The sequence below is a fragment of the Carcharhinus amblyrhynchos genome, chromosome 19, assembly GCF_965287045.1.
Source record: "Carcharhinus amblyrhynchos chromosome 19, sCarAmb.v2.hapA, whole genome shotgun sequence".
Lineage (NCBI taxonomy): Eukaryota > Metazoa > Chordata > Chondrichthyes > Carcharhiniformes > Carcharhinidae > Carcharhinus > Carcharhinus amblyrhynchos.
In genome coordinates, this window is record NC_137342.1 from 12,230,055 (window position 1) to 12,250,452 (window position 20,398).

The window sequence follows — 20,398 nt, forward strand, 5'->3', positions numbered from 1 at the left end:
TTAGTATCAACTTCCCCAGACATGCTTCATTGCCCCTAGCAAAGGGAAACAAGCCAGTACATCACAAGGGATACGCCCCCGTATTCCGAACACTGCAACAGAACGTGGCCTATTTCACCAGCTTTCTATTCCCGATTCAAAAGTGATAGTCATTTGCTGACTCCAACCCCTTTCAAGCAGAATCCGATGTGTTAAAATTATTTTTAATCTGTTTAACATTTACTAGTTTTCCAACAGTCAGTTTATAGAAATAATCTATTTATTGTGAATTGCTGCTTCTGTAAAACATTTTTAATGAAAAATTCAGTTGCCTAAAGCTCTTAACTATTTGTGATGTTCACAAAATGGCAGAAAACAGGCAATTTAAGATAAAAGTTGCATAGTTTTATTTCCAGACCTATACAATAATTGAGTGCATTTGCATTTCATGTTATATGTAAACCAAAAGAAGTACAAAATGGTTAACGTTTTGTAGCAAAGCTGTTGTAGCACATCTTTGGGTCGATTTTTCACCTTTATTTAACCCTATGCAGAAATGGCTAACATACACAAGAAGTGACAAAAGCCTCTTTTCCTATTCAGTCTCAAAAGTAAACTGCTTCCGGTCTAACATTAATTCAAACCCCTTCAAAAATCAGGACTTTGAACTCTTGTGTATTCGCCATATATGCAGGTTAAGATGCGAGTAAAAGTGTGATACATCAAAAGGTTTGCGGTACAGCTCCTGTGACATGCATAGTGAAAGTTCAGTGTTTCAGAGAACTCATAATCCTTTTTTAAAAATCTCCTAATACCACATCGTATTGTCCTATTTCCTTGCAGGCACACACATCAGCACATACACACACTCGTTCACACCTTAATATATATTGAGTTTTTTTTTTATAATTTTGAGGCAGATTCCGTATTTGTCGTCTGAATACTCACTTCGAACATCTAAGTAAGGCCAGTTAAGATGGAGCTAACTTTTGTGAGAAAATGTGAATATTTCAAAAGCACTGTGATGTCGGCTGCTAACTGGTTTATTACTGAATAAATGATCTAGCGTTTTAAGCTAGTTAAAAGCATTCTATCTTTAATCAATCTACAAAGCTAGAAGTTGTGAACGTTATCCATGATAAACCACTATTGCTTCATTTTCTCCACTCAGGGCAAAATGAAACAACCAATAATCAGTACCAATATTACAAATCAAATTTTAAACCCATTTAAACATATTTAACAAAAAAGTAAAAATTCTAACATATTAGGCAGATCACTTTAAAGTGAGCAGAAAGTTTAATTTGAAATCTTACTGGTGTTTGTCGTTTAGTTCAGCAGTGTGTTCTTGAGTAAATTGCTCCTTTTGCTATATTTAATTTTATTCCAAAGCAGATGACAATTATCAATATTCTAAATCTTCAAACTTCACAGCACATTTCTCTTTCAAAATAAGGGTCTCAGTGATCTGTTAAAAAAAGGGTGGCATACCTGTGGAGATCAACTGTAAATGTGGATTTGTAATACAGTGCTAATACACATGGCTTTGACTGGAATAATGTGAACCAATTTGTTAATAAAAATATTATATAAATATTAAAAAAAAAAGCTCATCTAGGCGTCTCTCGGAAACATATGGACTGGAATTCTGTGAAGACCTCTTTAGGGTACGTTTTCATAATGTGCCATCCCTGCTGAAGAAATAAGAAAGAGAAATTAAGTGTGTTCGGGCAAGTGGATAAAGCAAGACATGAAATAAACATAACACTTTTACCACTATGCTTTGTGCAAAATTCATCGCATATGAAATATAAGTAATTCTGAAGAAAATATGCCCTCCATTACAGAGACGTGTGATTTTAAGAGGTCATGTTAGCTGTTGAATGTGTGAAAAAAATTAAAAATATCATGGTGGATTCTTACCTTGTTAGTACTTGGCGTGAATCAGAATTAATGTTGCATAAGGCCGGGGGACAAAAAATATCTATTTCATCAAATCCAACAGTCTAAAAATGGGACACCACCGAGGTACCCACTCAGCCCTCGACTCATTCACAAAATCATGAAGGAGACACAGACAACTGGGGCCAATTTGTGAAAATGCTGGGAAAGTACTTTTTACCCTCACTAAATTAATTCAGCCAAACTGCAGAAGGACGGCAGGATAATCCTCCAGTCCCAGCTAACTCCCTATTTACCTTCCATAAGGCTTGCTCATCAAAAACAATGAACACTTAAAGTATGTACATGTGGCTCTGATTTAGCGGCTCTGATATAGTATTTAACTGATTACATGGGATGGTAGTTTAAGCAACTGGCCCCTTATTTTCAGGATTACCGAAGCAGTAAGCTTAACGACTTGGTTGTCACTCAAATCTGTCGGCCGAGTTTTCAATTTCCTGTCCTGCAGCTGAATAATTCAGACATTCCTACCAAAAATCACAGACACATGCTAACCCCTGCAGGACCACCATGAATCTATAGCATGCCTGTCCTTCTCAGCAGAAAAGCAGGAATTCTACTGTAATTTCGCCCCCCCCCCCCCCACCCACCCACCCACCCACCCACCTCGCTCCTTTAAGAATTGGGACTGGAAACGTCCCAACAATGAAACAACTCACCACTTCACTCACACTCTAGCAAGGATTACATATATAATTGGTCCGAGGGATAAAAATACTAAAAAACCCTTTTGGAATGAGAAACCACCATTCCAGTCAGTCGTGCTGACAGCAAAGTACAAACAATGGACACTTTGTGGATCTGTAACTCAATGTCAAGAGTGAAGATTGTTAAAAACCCTTAAAAACATTTGAGAAAAAAAACCCAAAATGCCTGTGCAACTCTAGCCAGCTGCCAGTATTGAATTTATCTTATTCTTCGACATTCTCTCGATCACCTTCACCCATTGGGAAAAAGGTACACAAGTCTGAGGTCATACACCAACCGACTCAATACCAGCTTCTTCCTTACTGCCATCCAACTTTTGAATAGGCCTAATGAGCATTAAGCTGATCTTTCTCAACACCCTAGCTATGAATGTAACACTGCATTCTGCACCCTCTCCTTCGTATTCTGTGAATGGTGTGTTTTGTCTGTAGAGTGCACAAGAAACAATACTTTTCACTGTATGCTAATACATGTGATAATAATAAATCAATCAAATTTCCACTTCCATCCTTTTCCGGGTCTCTTGAAAGAATAAGATACAACATTGGTGACGCTACATTGGAATGTCTATCAGGTAGTCACTAAGTCAATAAAGAATTCCTTCCTATCTCTGTTCTCATTTGAGGCCTCTGAATATCCAATTGCATCCTCAAGTTCTGCACTCACTCTCTAAAATAGTCTCCATGTCTCTCAGCATATTATAGGTCTGGCTCTTGCCTCACCTTCATTTTATTTCTTCAATAAAAAGTTGACTTTGGTGTGTTATTTCTTCCTCGCTTTGGAATCATGGGTCTGTGGTTGCTACTTTCTCAGGGGGTCCTGACTCGAAACCGCCCTCCTGACAAACAAACTCCCTGATGGTAATCGGATGGGCACACAATAAAAAAATGGACAGAAGCACATTTGACTCTAAGACTTATGAATGGGGCTTTTCAGAATGAATCCAAGTCAAGATCAAATTGACAGATTAGCCTCAGAATGCAGTGTGCACAATGTAAGAAATAAAATAAGGGATCTAAAAGCCCGAATCTGCTTAAAGGATATAATTAGATAGTGGGCAGGATTGGATTCAAGTCCACTTGATGTTTAGAAAGTGCAGAGAACATGGAGAGATAGCAGTGTCAAAAAAGAAGCAATTACATCAGCAGAAATAATGAATTTCAGTAACAACATGCAGGCGATGGAAACACTTTAGATAGAATCAAGGAAAAGAAGAATGCAAGGCTCTGATATACTGCTCAGACTGTGGTGCAGTCCTCAGGGGTCTGTGGACAATTTTAGGTCCACAAAATAATGTGACAGTGATGTGGTCAAGAGTAATCAAACATGTGGCAACTAGAGACAAGCTCCTGCTTCCTCCCATCGTCACCAGCCCCCCTCCCACAATCGAACCTTCTCCCACTTTGCCCGTGCTTTCTCCATGTTCTTCTGTCCCCATGACCCTGCTCACCATTGGCTGCCGGTAGAATTGTCATGTCCTACCAAAGTCAATAGCAATTTGCATAGCTCATTGGACCTGCCGCTGGGGAACATATGGTCATGGGTGGTCTTCAGCAGGGCCAGAAGGCCCTGCAGGTGGGAACGGCTGAAAAATCCCATCCGTAATGCCTGACATTTCACCTAGTTCTGGTGAAAAACCATCGCCCCGCTCCCCCCCGCCCCCCCCCAAACATTCCCTCAGTTTCTCTCTTCAAAGATGTGTTAAAAATGTATTTATTAGTGCCACAAGTAGGCTTACATTAAGACTGCAATGAAGTTACTATGAGAATCCCCTGGTCACCACACTCCACTGCCTGTTCGGTTATGTTGATGGGGAGCTTTAGCCTAGCCAATGCACCTAATCAGCGCATCTTTCAGACTGTGGTAGGAAACCGGAGCACCAGGAGGAAACCCACGCAGACACGTGGAGAACATGCACACTGTGCACAGACAGTGACCCAAACTGGAATGTAACCCAGGTCTCTGGCACTGCTTTTATTGGAGAAACTACAGGCCAGTGAGTCTCACATCTGTGGTGGATAAGTTGTTGAGAGGTATTCTGAGAGCCAGGATCTACAGGCATTTAGAGACGCAAGGACTGATTAGGGATGGTCAGTATGGCTTTGTGAGTGGAAAATCATGTCTCACAAATTTGAGTTTTTTAAAGGGGTAACCAAGTAGATGAGGACAGTGCAGTTGATGTTGTCTACATGGACTTTAGCAAGGCCTTTGACAAGATATCACATGGTAGATTGTTGCATAAGGTTAAATCTCACAGGATCCAGGGTAAGGTAGTTAAATGGATACAAAATTGAGTTGATGATAGAAGCCAGAGGGTGGTTGTAGAGGGTTGTTTTTCAAACTGGAGGCCTGTGACCAGTGGTGCGTCTCAGGGATCAGTGCCGAGTCCACTCTTATTTGTCATTTATATTAATGATTTGGATGAGAATATAGGAGGCATGGTTAGTAAGTTTGCAGATGGCACCAAGGTTGGTGGCATAGCGGACAGTGAAGAAAGTTATCTCCAATTGCAAAGGGATCTTGATCAATTGGGTCAGTGGGCTGACGAATAGCAGATAAAGTTTAATTTAGATAAATGCGAGGTGATGCATTTTGGTAGATTGAACAGGGCAGGACTTACTCTGTTAATGGTAGGGTGCTGGGGAGAGTTACCGAACAGAGAGATCTCAGGGTACATGTTCATAGCTTTTTGAAAGTGGAGTCACAGGTGGACAGAGTGGTGAAAAAGGCATTCAGCATGCTTGGTTTCATTGGTCAGAACACTGAATACAGGAGTTGGGATGTCTTGTTGAAGACATTGGTAAGGCCACCCTTGGAATATTGTGTACTGTTCTGGTCACCCTATCATAGAAAGGATATTATTAAACTAGAAAGAGTGCAGAAAAGATTTACTAAAATGCTACTGGGACTTGATGGGTTGAGTTATAAAGAAGCTGAATAGACTGGGACTTTTTTCTCTTGGATATTCAGAAGGCTGAGGAGTGATCTTATAGAGGTCTATGCCCCTCATTATTTTATAGATTAGCTAGATAGTCAATATCTTTTCCCAAAGGTAAGGGAGTCTAAAACTAGAGGGCATGGGTTTAAGGTGAGAGGGGAGAGATACAAAAGTGTCCAGCGGTGCAATTTTTTCATATAGAAGGTAGTGAGCGTCTGGAACAAGCTACCAAAGATAGTAGTAGAGGTGGGTACAATTTTGTCTTTTAAAAAGCATTTAGACAGTTACTTTGGTAAGATGGGTATAGAGGGATAGGGGCCAAATGCGGGCAATTGGGATTATCTTAGGGGTTTTTAAAAAAGGGCAGCATGGACAAGTTGGGCTGAAGGGCCTGTTTCCATGCTGTAAACCTCTCTGATTCTATGACTCTAAATAAAATGGAGGCGAGGCAAAAGCCAGACCTTTAATCTGCTGAGACATACGGAGACTATCTTTGATGGCGAGAGCAGAATCCAAAGACACAATTGGATATTCAGAGTTGTCAAAAGAGGAGATCAGAAGGAATTATTTATCGAATTAGTGACTACTTGATAGACATTCCAATGCAAAGTCACCAATGCTGTATTTTATTCTTTCAAAAGGCCTGGAAAAGAATGGAAGTGGTAATCTGGTTTGTGATTTTATTAAAAATATGTAGGCTGAATGCAACATCTAGTAACCGAATTCCAGGAGAAATGAAACTCAAACCTGTATCAAAATCGTTAGCTTCACAGTTTTTTTAAAAAGATCTCACAACATGCTTACATCCTTGCTATTCAAACTCAAATAATTTCTGTCCCACTATCATGTGCCTGACAAGTTGTTAACCTTGCTTAGCATGTGCAATAACTAGGAATAATACCCAGCTGTTGTGAGGTATAATGATCTGACTCATGCTTCTCTTTCTCTCCCTCTGTATGAGGTATTTTTAAATCCCCAGCGCAGCTAAAGAGTGATTAATGATCAATTCTAACATGCTCCTCATTTTAACAGCACACAGCCCGACCAACGTGTGACACAGCTAACGTGCTTCAGATTCCGACGCCCATGTAAATTTAGACGATATGATGCAATGCAGCCACCTAACACTTTAATACATTCCCGGCGTGGAATAAACACATGATTTATCACTGTTTCCATAAATATAGTGATTGGTAGTTGAACATTGAGCAGACACATGGCAGGTCATTTATCACAATGACATTTCTCTCGTTTACCCCAGAAGAGCAAATGTACAGTTTGTTCTAAACTGTCACTTACTTAGTTTTATGATTTTACAGCCTTTCGGCTGACGTATGTTGAAGACAATAAAAGAAAATCTACTGTTCAGCTGCTAGCGTTCATTAGTAATAACTGTCTGTGAAGCCCAAAATAGTACTGTGAACATATCCAGGAGTACCTGGCCATAACGTTAATTTTCCATTTGGAGACTTTTTCTGAAAGTCACTTACCATTGGTGTAACCGCAGTGATTGCCTGCTGAGCCTGCCTTGCACTTACTTCCAGCTGTAATCTAGGCGCAACAAAGGAAAGGTGGTCATCATTTTTCCAGTGCTTAAACTGTATTGTTTTCAGCCTATAATCCTCCTCCCAGGCAGTACTACCCCCCTTTTTGTACAAATAATTCAATGATTTTTCTTCAGTGTGCCTAGCAGACCTCCACATTACATCTGCGAATGATTCACCCCCCAAGTACACATAGTGAGAAGTTCCATGCATCTGTGCCACAGGTTGGACAACAGCTTCAAACAAATTGACTCAAAGGGCTAACAATTCAAGAAAGGCCCTAACAGGCAGCAGCCTGTGTCCTGGATTCCTTTTCTCGCATTGGAAGGGAAAGAAGTGAAAAAAAAAAGCAAATATGCAAGCTTCAAGGAGGAACCCCAAGTTAAAAATATGAATTTGGAGCACGTCTTGTGCAAAGCTGGGACCACGTTCCTCTGGAAAATAAAATCCATGTGTGAACCACCACCATTGGGAAAACGGAAACACACAATCAAATGGATGTAAAACAACAAAGCTTGATGGTATTCCAACTGAGGTCTTCAAAGCTGATGGGCTTTTGCTCACGCATCAAAACTCCATGCGTTCATTCTACAGGTTTGAGGGGATAAAGAAACCTCCCTCCCAATGCCAATCAGCAATACCACCTCCACAGCCTCCAGATTCAATGGGAGGACCACCCAACAAACATTGGTGTTCTTCTCAAAACCATCTCCACAGGCAAAACTCCTGCAAAACCAACTCTGATGGACTCGAGACTAGTTTTATAGTCATCGGTATACACCACGCATTGAATCTTGAAGTCTTAATGATGAGGCAGAGTGGCAGGAGAGAAGGGAAGAAAAGGAAGCAAATCTTGCACTCCACATCCCACTGGCAAGTGGGATGTCCTGTCCCTTGTGCTCAAAGATTCGTGAGATTGGAATTGGCTTCTTCACTAAGACCCAAACTTGTAACCCTGAGATATCATCCTCGAATCAAGGAACAGCTTACGATGGCATTTAAACCACACTGCTCAATTTCTATTGGCACTCTTAACTAATCTACAACTCACTAGCCTTTCAGAAAGGCACCCTGGTCGATATCACTCCTCAACATCAGGAACAAGAGCTAGTCAGGGCATGGAATTGCAAAATTGTGCATAAGCTTTGCATTATAGAGTCACCTGCCTTTGTCTTTCTCTTATCATAATATGGATCAGGCTGATCTACTGGTCTCTGGTCAATAATGTCTCCCAAGATGTTGATGGTGGTAAACTCAGCACTCATGGTACCATTCAAGAGCAGAGGACATATCTCAGCATTTTCTAATTGGAGAAGATCTCACTTGTGTGTACATATGTTACTCTCCAGCTAAGGCTCTTCTATAAGTTGACATGGGCTATTTCATTATCAGACGTGTCTGAGTGGAGTTAAGTACTGGGAAATTGTCAACTGCCCCTTTTCTGTCCTTATGACAAATGGAAGGTCATTCAATCCAGCTGGGTGGGTAAGATTGCTGCTAAGTAGGTGAAATCACCAGAATTGCACTGGAACAGCTGGACAGAGAGAGACAGCTAGCTGTCCTCAGTAGTATAGCTGGGACATTGTCAGGGGCTTTGTTTAGTCAAATGCACTCAGTTCCTCAATACATGGAGTGAAACTAAATGGTTGGACTTTACTATTGTGTGGCTGTCACGGGTGACCAAGTTGGATTGTCCACTTGACACTTTGATGTGAAGGCGATGAGTTCCCAGATGCTAGTGAAGAAGACTTTACAGAATTGAATGGGTTTAATTTGTGACCCGAGTTTTCTACTAATGCATTGCCTGGTCATTGTCATTAGATCTGTGATATTGTTATTATTATTCTACTGTAATTTTTTTAAAACAATAATAACATTCTAGACAGTTACAGGGGATCTGTTAGTTTTCCTTGAATCAGTTAGCTTTTTAATGACAGTCTGTAGCGGTAATGGTAATTTTTCATGTGCTAACACACGTTACTCTGATGGGATCTGACTCTGCTAGTTCATATCATAGAATCCCAATGGTGCAGAAAGAGACCATTTGGCCCATCAAGTGTTCATCGCTCTCTGAAAAGACATCCCAACCCAGACCCTTCCCTCCACCCCATCTCCGTAACCCTGTGCCTTTACCATCGCGAATTCATCTAACCTACACATCTTTGGACACTCAGCAGTAAGTTACCACGGTCAATCCACCTAACCTACACATCTTTGGACTGTGGGACGAAACCAGAGCACTCAGAGGTCACCGAAGTAGACATGGGGAGCATGTGCAACCTCCACACAGACAGTCACCTAAAGCTGAAATTGAACCCGGGTCTCTGGCGCTGTGAGGCAGCTGTGCTGACCACTTGAGCCGCCCCGATAACTGTTATGTTACGACATCCCTCCCCCAACATACTTCTCCCATTTTCCCAGCCGTACACCCCCATGGCAAAATATTTGCTCCCAGTTTCTGCCCCTTCTACTTCCCCCTTTACCCTACTGCCAAAGGGTTCCGTCCACCTTTATTTATTTCTTTCCCGTGTTGTTGTGGATTCACCTCTTCCTGCACTATCTTTTCCCTCTCTTTCATTTTCCCATTCCCTCCCTCTTTTGTTTTTCTACTACCTTTTCCCTCTCTCTGCCAACCACTCTACTGAATCTATGCTGTGCAATCTACCCTCTAATTCCCTCCTGGTCATACATACTGCCCTTTCCTGTGCCAGTCATTCCCTGCTTTCCTCCCTGCCATTTCCCCCTTCCCATGACAACTTCCTGCTGCAAACCACTTCCTGCCACCTTCCTTGGCTGACCGTACCCGCCTCCCCCACCCCCTTTCCATCAATTCTGCCCACTCCCCTATTCAAATGCACCCTCCTCCCCCCTTGCCAACATTTACTCATCCTCTTACCAACCAAACCCTTTGACGCTCCCTACCATCTCCCTCCAATCCCACTGATAACTGATTTCAGTGGTTCATGCTTCCTCTACAAGAAACTCCCCAAGCTCACGGCCCGATATTCCTTCATGTAGATGATATACTTGGGAACTCCTGTTGCCATCTATGATAGCAACTTGGGCCATTTGCAATTGGGAAGAAGCTCACAGGAGGAGTGAGCCCATTCAGTGTGTGCATTGCAACCAAGTGATGGTGGTGGTGGGGGGTGGGGTGGTGTTTCCTGACTGCATTAGTTTGTGGCAGCAAAAGCTGACCACACTGACCAATCCTTCAAAAACTACAAAACGCTGATGGTTGATAAGGCGGGACACAGTTAGTGAAGTAGTTACACAGCATTCTAGAGCGTCAAAACCTAACACAGACAGTGGTAGGTGCTCACTTCCACGATTCGCTTGATCTCACCAACGTTCTGGGAGGGTCCCAGATACACTTCTCCAGAGGCAAGGAAAGGCTGCAGAGAAGGTTCGTCTCCCCCTGCCTGCTCACGTACACCTTGCATCAGCTGGATCTGAGCACCCGTAGACTGGGAGAGGACTACACCCTGGGCCAGAGGCAGCATGCAGCCTTAGAAAGCTGGGCAGAAAGTAGAGGGCCTCGACCCTTGCGAAAGAACCCTGACTGCTTTGACCTACAACACGTTGTACTTTGTGAAACAGCAGTCCAGCGGAATGTGTTTTGTGATTTGGCAGTTTACAGACTAGCGACACTCACCAATACAGAGCAGCCAAACTCAAGAGACACAGTCAAAGCTGAGATTTCAATTCAGCTCCTCTGAACAATCAGGTCTTTTAGAATTAACAGCAACTCCAGTTTTAGTGAGTGGAAGTTTTAACTTTAGAGGATCTCCCTCGATACCAATTTCTCCCTTGCGCTTTACTTTTTGATCACCAGGTTTCCCTCCTCCACCTTAGGCACTAACTACCAATCAGAATTTTACATTTTTTGATAACTTACAAGAACGGCATCAACAATTTCAGCATAATATTTGGATATCAACTAATAACATTTAAATAGCTCCCTGGCGGACATTGTTGTTTTGTACAGTCGCCCCACCCCCCGGGGATGTAACAGTTTATATCTAAACATAACGTAGAAAATGTGTGTGGATATAGATGTACGTCTCCTATCCAATGATGACCTTAGACGGGGTGGCTGATTTTCCATTGGAAGAATCAGTTTTGTTCTCCCAGAGGTTCCGCTTGCTCGATACATCTCCCGGTCTCACATCCTGCAATTGGAGACAAAGAAACGTAAAGCATTTTTTAAAAAAAAGAAAATTGCAGATTAATTAAAATAATAATCGGGACTGCACTTTTACACTATTTGGTGATGGTGATTGACATTCTCGTTACACTATCATTTTACCTTCTGTGCAAACGTGAAGCAGGAGAAGAGGAAATGAAGCAAAGTGTGCTTCTGATAACCAGGTACCTTTACGAATTTGAGACCAGTCCCTTTAAAATTAATCCAATAATTTGAACATAGTATTAAAACTAAAATCCATCAATATATCTTGGCACAACAGAATCTAAATGGGACACGTCACTGAACCTCAAAATTCATTTTCTGCGACTCTTCATGATCTTGAAGGGAGGGCAAATGAAGTGAGTTGCAGAATCGAAACAGTTCATCCCCTACAATGCCCTTTTGGATGTACTGCTACAGCAGTAAGTCAGTTGAGAGAGCTTAAAACTAGCTGTGAGTCAGCTACCTTTCAGATTTAAAATCAGTGGAAATAAAAAAAAACAACCAACCATGTTGGGCAACAGATTCAAAATCAATCTTTTTTTTTTAAACTAAGATGTACTAATCGGTCTACCTACGGATAGATTAGGATTTGCAAAGGGAAATATATGCAGATAAGAGAGATGCTCTTTACCAGAAGCAGATTCAAGGAACCGGGCAGGATAGTGAACTTTTAGCAAGATGTATATACAAACTCACGTGAGAGGAGTGGACTGCATTGGTGGCTAAATTGGACACAACAGTGGGCTTTTCTCACTGATGTGTTACAATAGCGGAGAAGGAAAAATTAATTTAATTGGTTTATCACCAGTTTCAGTAACAAACGTACAATACCACACTTACAGTGCTTGCCCCCAGACACTATTATACTAAGGTGTTTGTTAACCATGGCTCTGTTGGTAACACTCATCTCCCAGATTATGGGTTCAAGCCCTACGCCAGACCTTGAACACTAAAGTCAAAGCTGACAGGCATCCAGTGCAGCACAGACGGAGCTGTGCGTCATTGGAGGTGCCAACTGAGGCCTCACCTGCCCTCTCAGTTGGGCGTAACCGCAACCCACCCCCGTGATATTTCGAAGCAGAGTAAGCGAATTGTTCTGGTCAACATTTATCTCTCAATCAATGCCACCAAAGCAGATTAGCTGGTCATCACGGGACTGCAGTCTGTGGGAGCTTGGTATCCTCAAACTGGCTACTGTGTTTCCTACATTTCATCACTAACTATATTGCAAAAGTGCTTCATAGTAAAGGGCTTTGGGGCATCTGATATTTGTGATTTCAAGATAAATGCATGTTTTCCTTTCTAACTCAGGTGTACAGTATGATTTACTAGTTTCTTTTTATTAGAGTCACAAGTAGGCTTTCATTAACACTGCAATGAAGTTACTGCAAAAATCCCCTTGTTGTCACACTCCAGCGCCTGTTCGGGTACACAGAGAGAATTTATCATGGTCAATGCACCTAATCAGCATGTCTTCGGAATGAAACCAGAACACCTGGAGGAGAACATACAGACCCCGCACAGACAGTGACCCAAGCTGGGAATGGAACCCGGGTCTGTGGCGCTGTGAGGCAGCAGTGCAAACCACTGTGCCACTGTGCCTCCCCAAAGTGCACTCACAGCCAAACATCCCAAACACTGCTACAGCTGGGAACTATTTGCCAATCAATTTATCCTTAAGAATTTCAAAAAGAGCAATGTGTGAACGGCAAGGGTTCTGATGTTACTGGTGAAAAGGAAAGCTCTGCTTCAAAGGACATCAGAGCTGGATGGGATAAGAGATGAGTAACAGCTCTCTTCCACCTTTAAGCTTAGCTCTGGCTAACAGGCCGAGGGCAACCTACACAAGATGATTTAGTTACGCTGTCTTTAAATTCCTCGATCCCATTTTCAGTTTGTTTCTCCTCTCTCTCGAGGGTTCTCTTTCAGCATGGAATGTTCTCCGGGGTGACAGACAGGCCTCAGTTTTTAGGCCTTTGTTGTAATCCCTGAAATCCAGGCTCCCGTCCTTCGGATGCAGCCTGTTTGGTGAATATGGCTGTCGAAGCAGGGCTGAGTTCCAATGTTTGACACTCAGACACTGCTCTTCAATGGGATTGAGTGTGGAAGGGTGAAGCCCGGGAGATTGTGGAGAGATGGAAGAGATCACTAACTTATACATTTTCTTATCTCCCTTTTACATGAAAGAGAAATGCTGAACAATATCCAATTACACAGAATTGTTTTGCATTCCATTGAACACTGGATTTTAATTTGAATCTATAGATTCAAAGATTCTCAGTAAAATGTAATTTCCTACATCAGTCAGGGCGGCACAGTGGTTAGCATTGCTGCCTGACAGCATCAGGGACCTGGGTTCAATTCTGGCTGGGGGTAAATGTGTGGAGTTTGCATGTTCTCCCCGTGTCTACATGGGTTTCATCCATCAGTACAAAGATGTACAGGTTAGGTGGATACGTCATGCTAAATTCTTCCATAGTGTCTCAAGGTGTATAAGTTAAGGGGATTAGCGGGGTAAATGCTTGGTGTAAGGGAATGGGGTGGGGAAGTTTGGGCTGGGTAAAATGCTCTGTCGGAGAGTCAGTTCGGACTCGATGGGCTGAATGGCCTCCTGCACTGCAGGGATTCTATAAATTGAGATCTGAGGGGAGATCTTTCTCAGTTGTACTGCTACTAATGCAATTTTAGCCAAAGTCTACTGATTACGTTGCAAGATGTTTAATTTTCCCCTGGCTAGGGGAGAATGTCAGTTTAGAACAGAGTTGAGGAGGAACTTCTTTTCTCAGAGGGTGGTGAATCTCTGGAATCCTCTGCCCATCGAAGTGGTGGAGGCTACCTCGTTGAATATGTTTAAGTCACGGGTAGATAGATATCTGATAGACAAGGGAATTAAGGCTTATGGGGAGCAGGCAGGTAAGTGGAACTGATCCACTTCAGATCAGCCATGATCTTATTGAATGGCGGGGCAGGCTCGAAGGGCTAGATGGCCTACTCCTGCTCCCATTTCTTATGTTCTTAATGTCATGGCAAAATGGAGAGGGGGCACTATTGGCATCGGGTTCAATTATTCTGAACTTTTAAGTTTATTTATTAGTGTCACAAATAGGTTTACATCAACACTGCAATGAAGTTACTGTGAAAATCTCCTAGTTGTCACACTCCAGCAGCTGTTTGGGTACACTGAGGGAGAATTTTAGCATGGACAATTAATCTAACCAGCACGTCTTCTGGACCATGGGAGGAAACCGGAGCACCCAGAGGAAGCCCACACAGACATGGTGAGAATGTGCAGACTTCCCACAGACAGTGACCCAAGCTGGGAATCGAACTCAGGTCCCTGGTGCTGTGAGGCAGTGGTGCTAACCACCGTGTCACCGTGAGTAATGACGTTGCTCTGCGTGCATTTGTTTGGCAAAAATAAAATCACATATCGCAGCACTTAATAGAACTGCAGTCCTGGCGACACAATAAAAGAATGAATGCAGGTTTACCTGATTGTTCACAAGATTCCCCTGACCACCCGGAAGCAGAAGAAAGAAAGAAGGAGAAGCTACGCCAAGCCGATAGAAAGGAATGAAGAGATGAAGAAAGGAATTGGAGGAACCAACTGATCAAGAGAACAGGAGAGGTTAATAGTTATTAACGCGACACAAGCTGTTGGTGCTTTATACAAGTGTAGCACTGCTGGGGATGAGAACAGAGATTTGTACCGTAAATATACTTAAAGCACAGGAACAAGGTTCAAACAATGGAACTGGCCACAAGCAAGCATAAACTTCTTCATAGAATCCAATTCCCATTCCTTGGAGGTGCGATACCTCCCTCTTGTGGCGAATTTGATAATAACATGTGGAACATGCATTACACCGACAGGATGTGGAGATGCCGGCGTTGGACTGGGGTAAACACAGTAAGAAGTCTCACAACACCAGGTTAAAGTCCAATAGGTTTATTTGGTAGCAAAAGCCACTAGCTTTCAGAGTGCTGGCTGCCCCTTCATCAGGTGAGTGGGAGTTCTGTTCACAAACAGGGCATTTAAAGACATAAACTGAATTTACATGAATAATGATTGGAATTTACAGAATAATAACAATTTACAGAATAATGAACAATCATTATTCTGTAAATTGAGTTTGTGTCTTTATGTGCCCTGTTTGTGATTAGATCTCCCACTCACTCCAAAAGCTAGTGGCATTTGCTACTAAATAAACCTCTTCGACTTTAACTTGGTGTTGTGAGATTTCTTCCTGTGTTTAGTATGAGATGATATGCTTCGGCAACTAAATATCTCCACCAGTTACAACAAAATATTACACACAAAAACCCTCATGGAGATCATTTATAACCAAACTATAATTTAACCCCTTACAGGCCAATGCTAGTATACTTACTTAGTCCTGCTGTACGCAAGACTGGTTATTTGGAATGTAACCTACGTGTACACACAGTAGATGGTTATTATTCCCGTGGACTGAAGCCAGATTAAGTGGTCTGTAAACCATGCTTTGGTAACTAGTTTTCAAGGATTGAAATGAGTCAGCAACAGAACAAAGATTGTTCACTGCCGTGACAGATTCTGGCACCAGTCATTGCGGACACAAAAAAATCACTGAAGCCATTGTTCTTTTCATCATTAATACCGAGGTCAGAAGTCTAACGAATCTGTTGACTGAAATCTTTAGAGATGTGTAAAGATAAGCTGCAGAGTCCTTCCATCAAGCATAAGGGGACACTCTCAGGGACTTGTGCCAGTTGAGAGTAAGTGGACATTACTGCATCTCGCAGCGGTCATCTGTATTTCCACCATTATGAAGTTGTTTGGCTGGCTAATGCCTCTGAAGTTTCCCTTCCTTTCTCCCAGCACATTGAGCAAAATCTCTCTTCAGGATTCCCCCCCTTTGTCCTCACCCCGAACTCACATCTTTCTTCCAAGCTCCCTCCTAATTTCTCATCACAGCGCCTCAAAACTGATCCAAACACAATGCTTAAATTTGATGAAACGAGGGACACGAAGTTGAAGCTTTTTGCCACTCTTTCCCTCAGGACAAAAGCAAGAATGGCAAATTTCAAACAATCACAACAACCTGCACCGTGGGAGAAGAGCGAGCAGACTGGTTGGCAAGCGGACTCTGCTTGGCCAAGGCACGGTCATCATAGGGAAAGCAACAGGGAACGAGGGGTTCCCTAAGCTCCAGGGTGATTCAAAAGAGCTGCAGGGATTGAACATATTCGAATGAACATAAGAACATAAGAAATAGGAGCAGGAGTAGGCCATCTAGCCCTTCGAGCCTGCCCCGCCATTCAATAAGATCATGGCTGATCTGTCGTGGCTCAGTTCCACTTTCCTGCCCTCTCCCCATAACCCTTAATCCCCTCTCTTATCAAGAACCCATCAACCCGCTTCTTAAAAATATTTAGCGAGGCAGCCTCCACCACTTCAACGGGCAGAGAATTCCAGAGATTCACCACCCTTTGAATGAAGAAGTTCCTCCTCAACTCCGTTCTAAACCGCCTCCCCTTTATCTTGAGGCTGTGCCCCCTCGTCCTACTGTCTTTTTTGAGCGGGAAGAGTCTCTCCACCTCTATCCTATCCATCCCATTCATCATCTTATACGTCTCAATGAGATCTCCCCTCATTCTTCTAAACTCTAACGAGTACAAGCCTAGTTTATTCAGCCTCTCCTCATAGCTCAATCCCCTCAACTCCGGTATCAGCCTAGTAAACCTCCTCTGCACTCCCTCCAGGGCCAAAATATCCTTGCGCAGGTGCGGCGCCCAAAACCGCACACAGTACTCCAGCTGCGGCCTCACCAATGCCCTATACAGCCGCAGCAAGACCTCCCTACTTTTATATTCAATCCCCCTCGCTATGAAGGCCAGCATCCCATTCGCCTTCCTGACCACCTGCTGCACCTGCAAGCTGGGTTTTTGCGACTCATGCACAAGGACCCCGAGGTCCCTCTGCACCGTCGCCTGCTGCAGTTTTTCGCCACGTAAGTAATAGTCCTTCCTACCATTCTTCCTACCAAAGTGGACCACCTCGCACTTGCCAACATTAAATTCCATTTGCCATTTCCTGGCCCATTCGCCCAGCCTATCTAGATCCTTCTGCAGACTCTCCACACCCTCCGCACAATTTGCCTTTCCCCCAATCTTGGTGTCATCAGCAAATTTCGACACCCTGCACTCGTTTCCCTCCTCCAGATCATCTATATAAATGGTAAATAGCTGAGGAAGCTTTGATAAAGGGTCATCCAGGCTCCATCCTCCCTCTGCAGATCATAAAATAGAATCACAGGATCATAGAATCCCTACAGTGCAGGAGGCCATTTGGCCCATCGAGTATTCACCAACCACAATCCCACCTAGGCCCTATTCCAGTAACCCCGTGTATTTACCCTGCTGATCCCCCTGACAGTAAGGGCCAATTCAGCACGGCCAAATCAACCTAACCCTCACGTTTGGCGTGACAGAGGAAACCGGAGCACCTGGAGGAAAACCAGGGAGACACGGGGAGAATGTGCAGGCTCCACACAGACAGTGACCTGGGCTGGAATTGAACCCGGGTCCCTGGTGCTGTGAGGCAGTAGTGCTAACCACAGTCACCGAGATGCTGTCAGACTTGCTGTGACTTTCCAGCACTTTCTGTTTTTGTGTTGAACTTATTTGTTTTGCTTTCAGAGAACAGCTCCCTGAATATTTGGCAAACACCTTTTTTTTTCCCTGTAATGTAAGTTTCTGTGATTGTTGGAAATATGGCATTCTTGCATTTGTCTTGATGAATGCAAGACAAAAAGCTTTGACAACGTGTTTCTCTTTTCAAAAATACTCACCTTCTCCATGAGACCTGGCTCCTACTCTCTGGATCATATCACCCCTAGACCTTTGACAATGCAACTCTACCCTGCCTCCCTAGCCCGGTCCCAATGTTAAATGGTGTTTACGGTTCCCTTACCTCAGTTACTGATCAATTTCCCTTCAAATCAGTTATCATCACCCCCTCCATTAAAAAACACTATCCAAAATGGGTTTGTCGTTGTAAAATAGTGCTCCAACGCCAACCTCCCTCTCCTCGCCAAAGTACTTGAACATGTTGATAAAAGCAAATTACTGCAGATGCTGGAATCTGACTCGAAACATTGGTTCTCTCTCCACAGGTGCTGTCAGACCTGCCGAGACTTTCCTGTTTTTGCTTGAACATGCCTCCCAAATCCATGCCCCATCTCTCCCGCAGTTCCATCTGAATCCCTCTAATCGGGTTCCTGCTCCCTGCACAATACTGAAAGAGCTCTTATGAAAGTCTCAAGTGATCTCCTGTGTAACTGTGGTGAAGGTTACTCATCATTCCTCATACTCCTCCACATATCTGTGATCTTTGACATGGCTGACTACACAATTCTCCTCCACCACCTCCCCACCATCAAACAGCTGAGTGGGACTGTCCTTGTCTGGTTCAATTCTTACCTATCTAGTCACAACCTGCACTTACTTTCCTCCCACTCCCGCAGCAAGGTTCCTGAATTCTCTCCATGATTTATCCTTGGTTCCCTCCTACTTCTCACCCACATGCAACATCATCCGAAAATGTATCATGTTGCACACGTTTGATGACTAAACTCTGTTCTACTCTCGCTTACGTCTCTCTTTTTGTCATAATATCCCTGCAGTGTAGAAGGAGGCCATTCAGCCTGCACCGACCACAATCCCACCCAGGCCCTATCCCCGTAACCCCACATATTTACCCTGCTAATCCCCCTCATACCAAGGGGCAATTTAGCATGGCCAATCAACCTAAACGCATACCTTTTTGGACTGCGGGAGGAAACTGGAGCACCCGGAGGAAACCTGCACAGACACAGGGAGAATGTGCAAACTCCACACAGACACAGTCACCCGAGGTTGGAATTGAACCTGGAACCCTGGTGTTCTGAGGCAGCAGCGCTAGCCACTGTGCCACCATGCTGCTCTTGTCAAACTGTTTGTCCTGACATCCAGTACTGGATGAGCAGCAATCCTCTCCAATTAACTCTCAAGAAAAGTGAAGCCACTGTCTTTCGTCCCTGCCGAAGAATCCTTCCCTAGCCACGAAACCTGTCCCTCCTGCTGGAAACTTCTGGAGTCTCAACCAGACCACTCGCAATCTTGGTGTTGTATGAATTCTGACCACATATCTACTTCAGCACCAAAACATTTGCTATCTCATCCCATTCTGCGACTGCCTCAGCTCATCGTCTGCTGAAACACTCAACTGATCCTTGTTTAACTCTAGTCTTTGCTATTCCAATCATCTCCCAGGTGCTCTCCCATCGTAAGCTCATGACAAACTGTTGCCCCTATTCTAACTCGCAACATGTCCCACTTGCCTCACTGACACCCAGTCCCCACAGGTCCCCATTTTAAACTTCTCAACTTGTCTTCAAACCCCTCTATGGCCTTGCCCCTATACTTTCAGTCTCATCAGCCTTACAATTCTGAGAACTGTGGGTTCCTCCATCTCAGGCCTGTGGTCTATCCCGTATCTCCCTTAATGTTACCATTGATCTTCGGAATATGGTATGTGGGTGCATTCGTGTCTCGTAAGAAACACAAGAACTAGTTGCCCTCGAGCCTGCTCCACCATTTAATATGATCATGGCTGATCTCATTTCGGTCTCAACTCCACTTGCCTGCCTGATCACCATTGCCCTTCAAACCCTTAAACTAACAATCTGTCCACCTCTTCCTTAAATTTACTCCAAGTCCTGGTGTCCACCGTATTCTGGGACAGTGAATTCCACAGACTCATGACTCTTTGACAGAAGTAATTTCTCATCCGTTTTAAATCTGCTCCCCTTATCCTTAAGCTGTGGTCTCGTCCGGTTAACAATCAATAAAGTATTTAGAAGGAATATCTTTAAACGGGGACTAGCAAGAACAATGGCAAAGTGCTTGAAGCCGGTAGCACCGACACATTTAAATGGAGCCGTCGTTGCTCACTTGAAGCTGCAAAGAGTAGGAGGATGTGGGACAGGAGGGAAAATGTGATTAGAGTGAGGAGAGGTTTGTGTGGAGCACAAACACTGGAGAGCGGAGTGA

General features: G+C 43.5%; 1 protein-coding gene across 4 annotated transcripts in view; it reads right to left on the bottom strand.

Moving 5' to 3' along the window:
- Positions 1-362: 362 nt before the first annotated feature.
- LOC145355309 (non-muscle caldesmon-like) overlaps positions 363-20,398 on the bottom strand; it is a 211,350-nt gene continuing 191,314 nt past the window's right edge. For 3 of the 4 annotated variants that reach the window (XM_080207258.1, XM_080207254.1, XM_080207256.1), the window contains 3 exons: positions 11,214-11,303; positions 7,078-7,138; positions 363-1,673 (listed from right to left, as the gene is read on the bottom strand). In XM_080207258.1, the coding sequence (XP_080063384.1) occupies positions 1,642-1,673; positions 7,078-7,138; positions 11,214-11,303 (183 nt within the window). In that variant the 3' untranslated portion in view covers positions 363-1,641. The remainder of the gene's footprint in view (positions 1,674-7,077; positions 7,139-11,213; positions 11,304-20,398) is intronic. The other variant, XM_080207255.1, reaches the window with a different exon arrangement.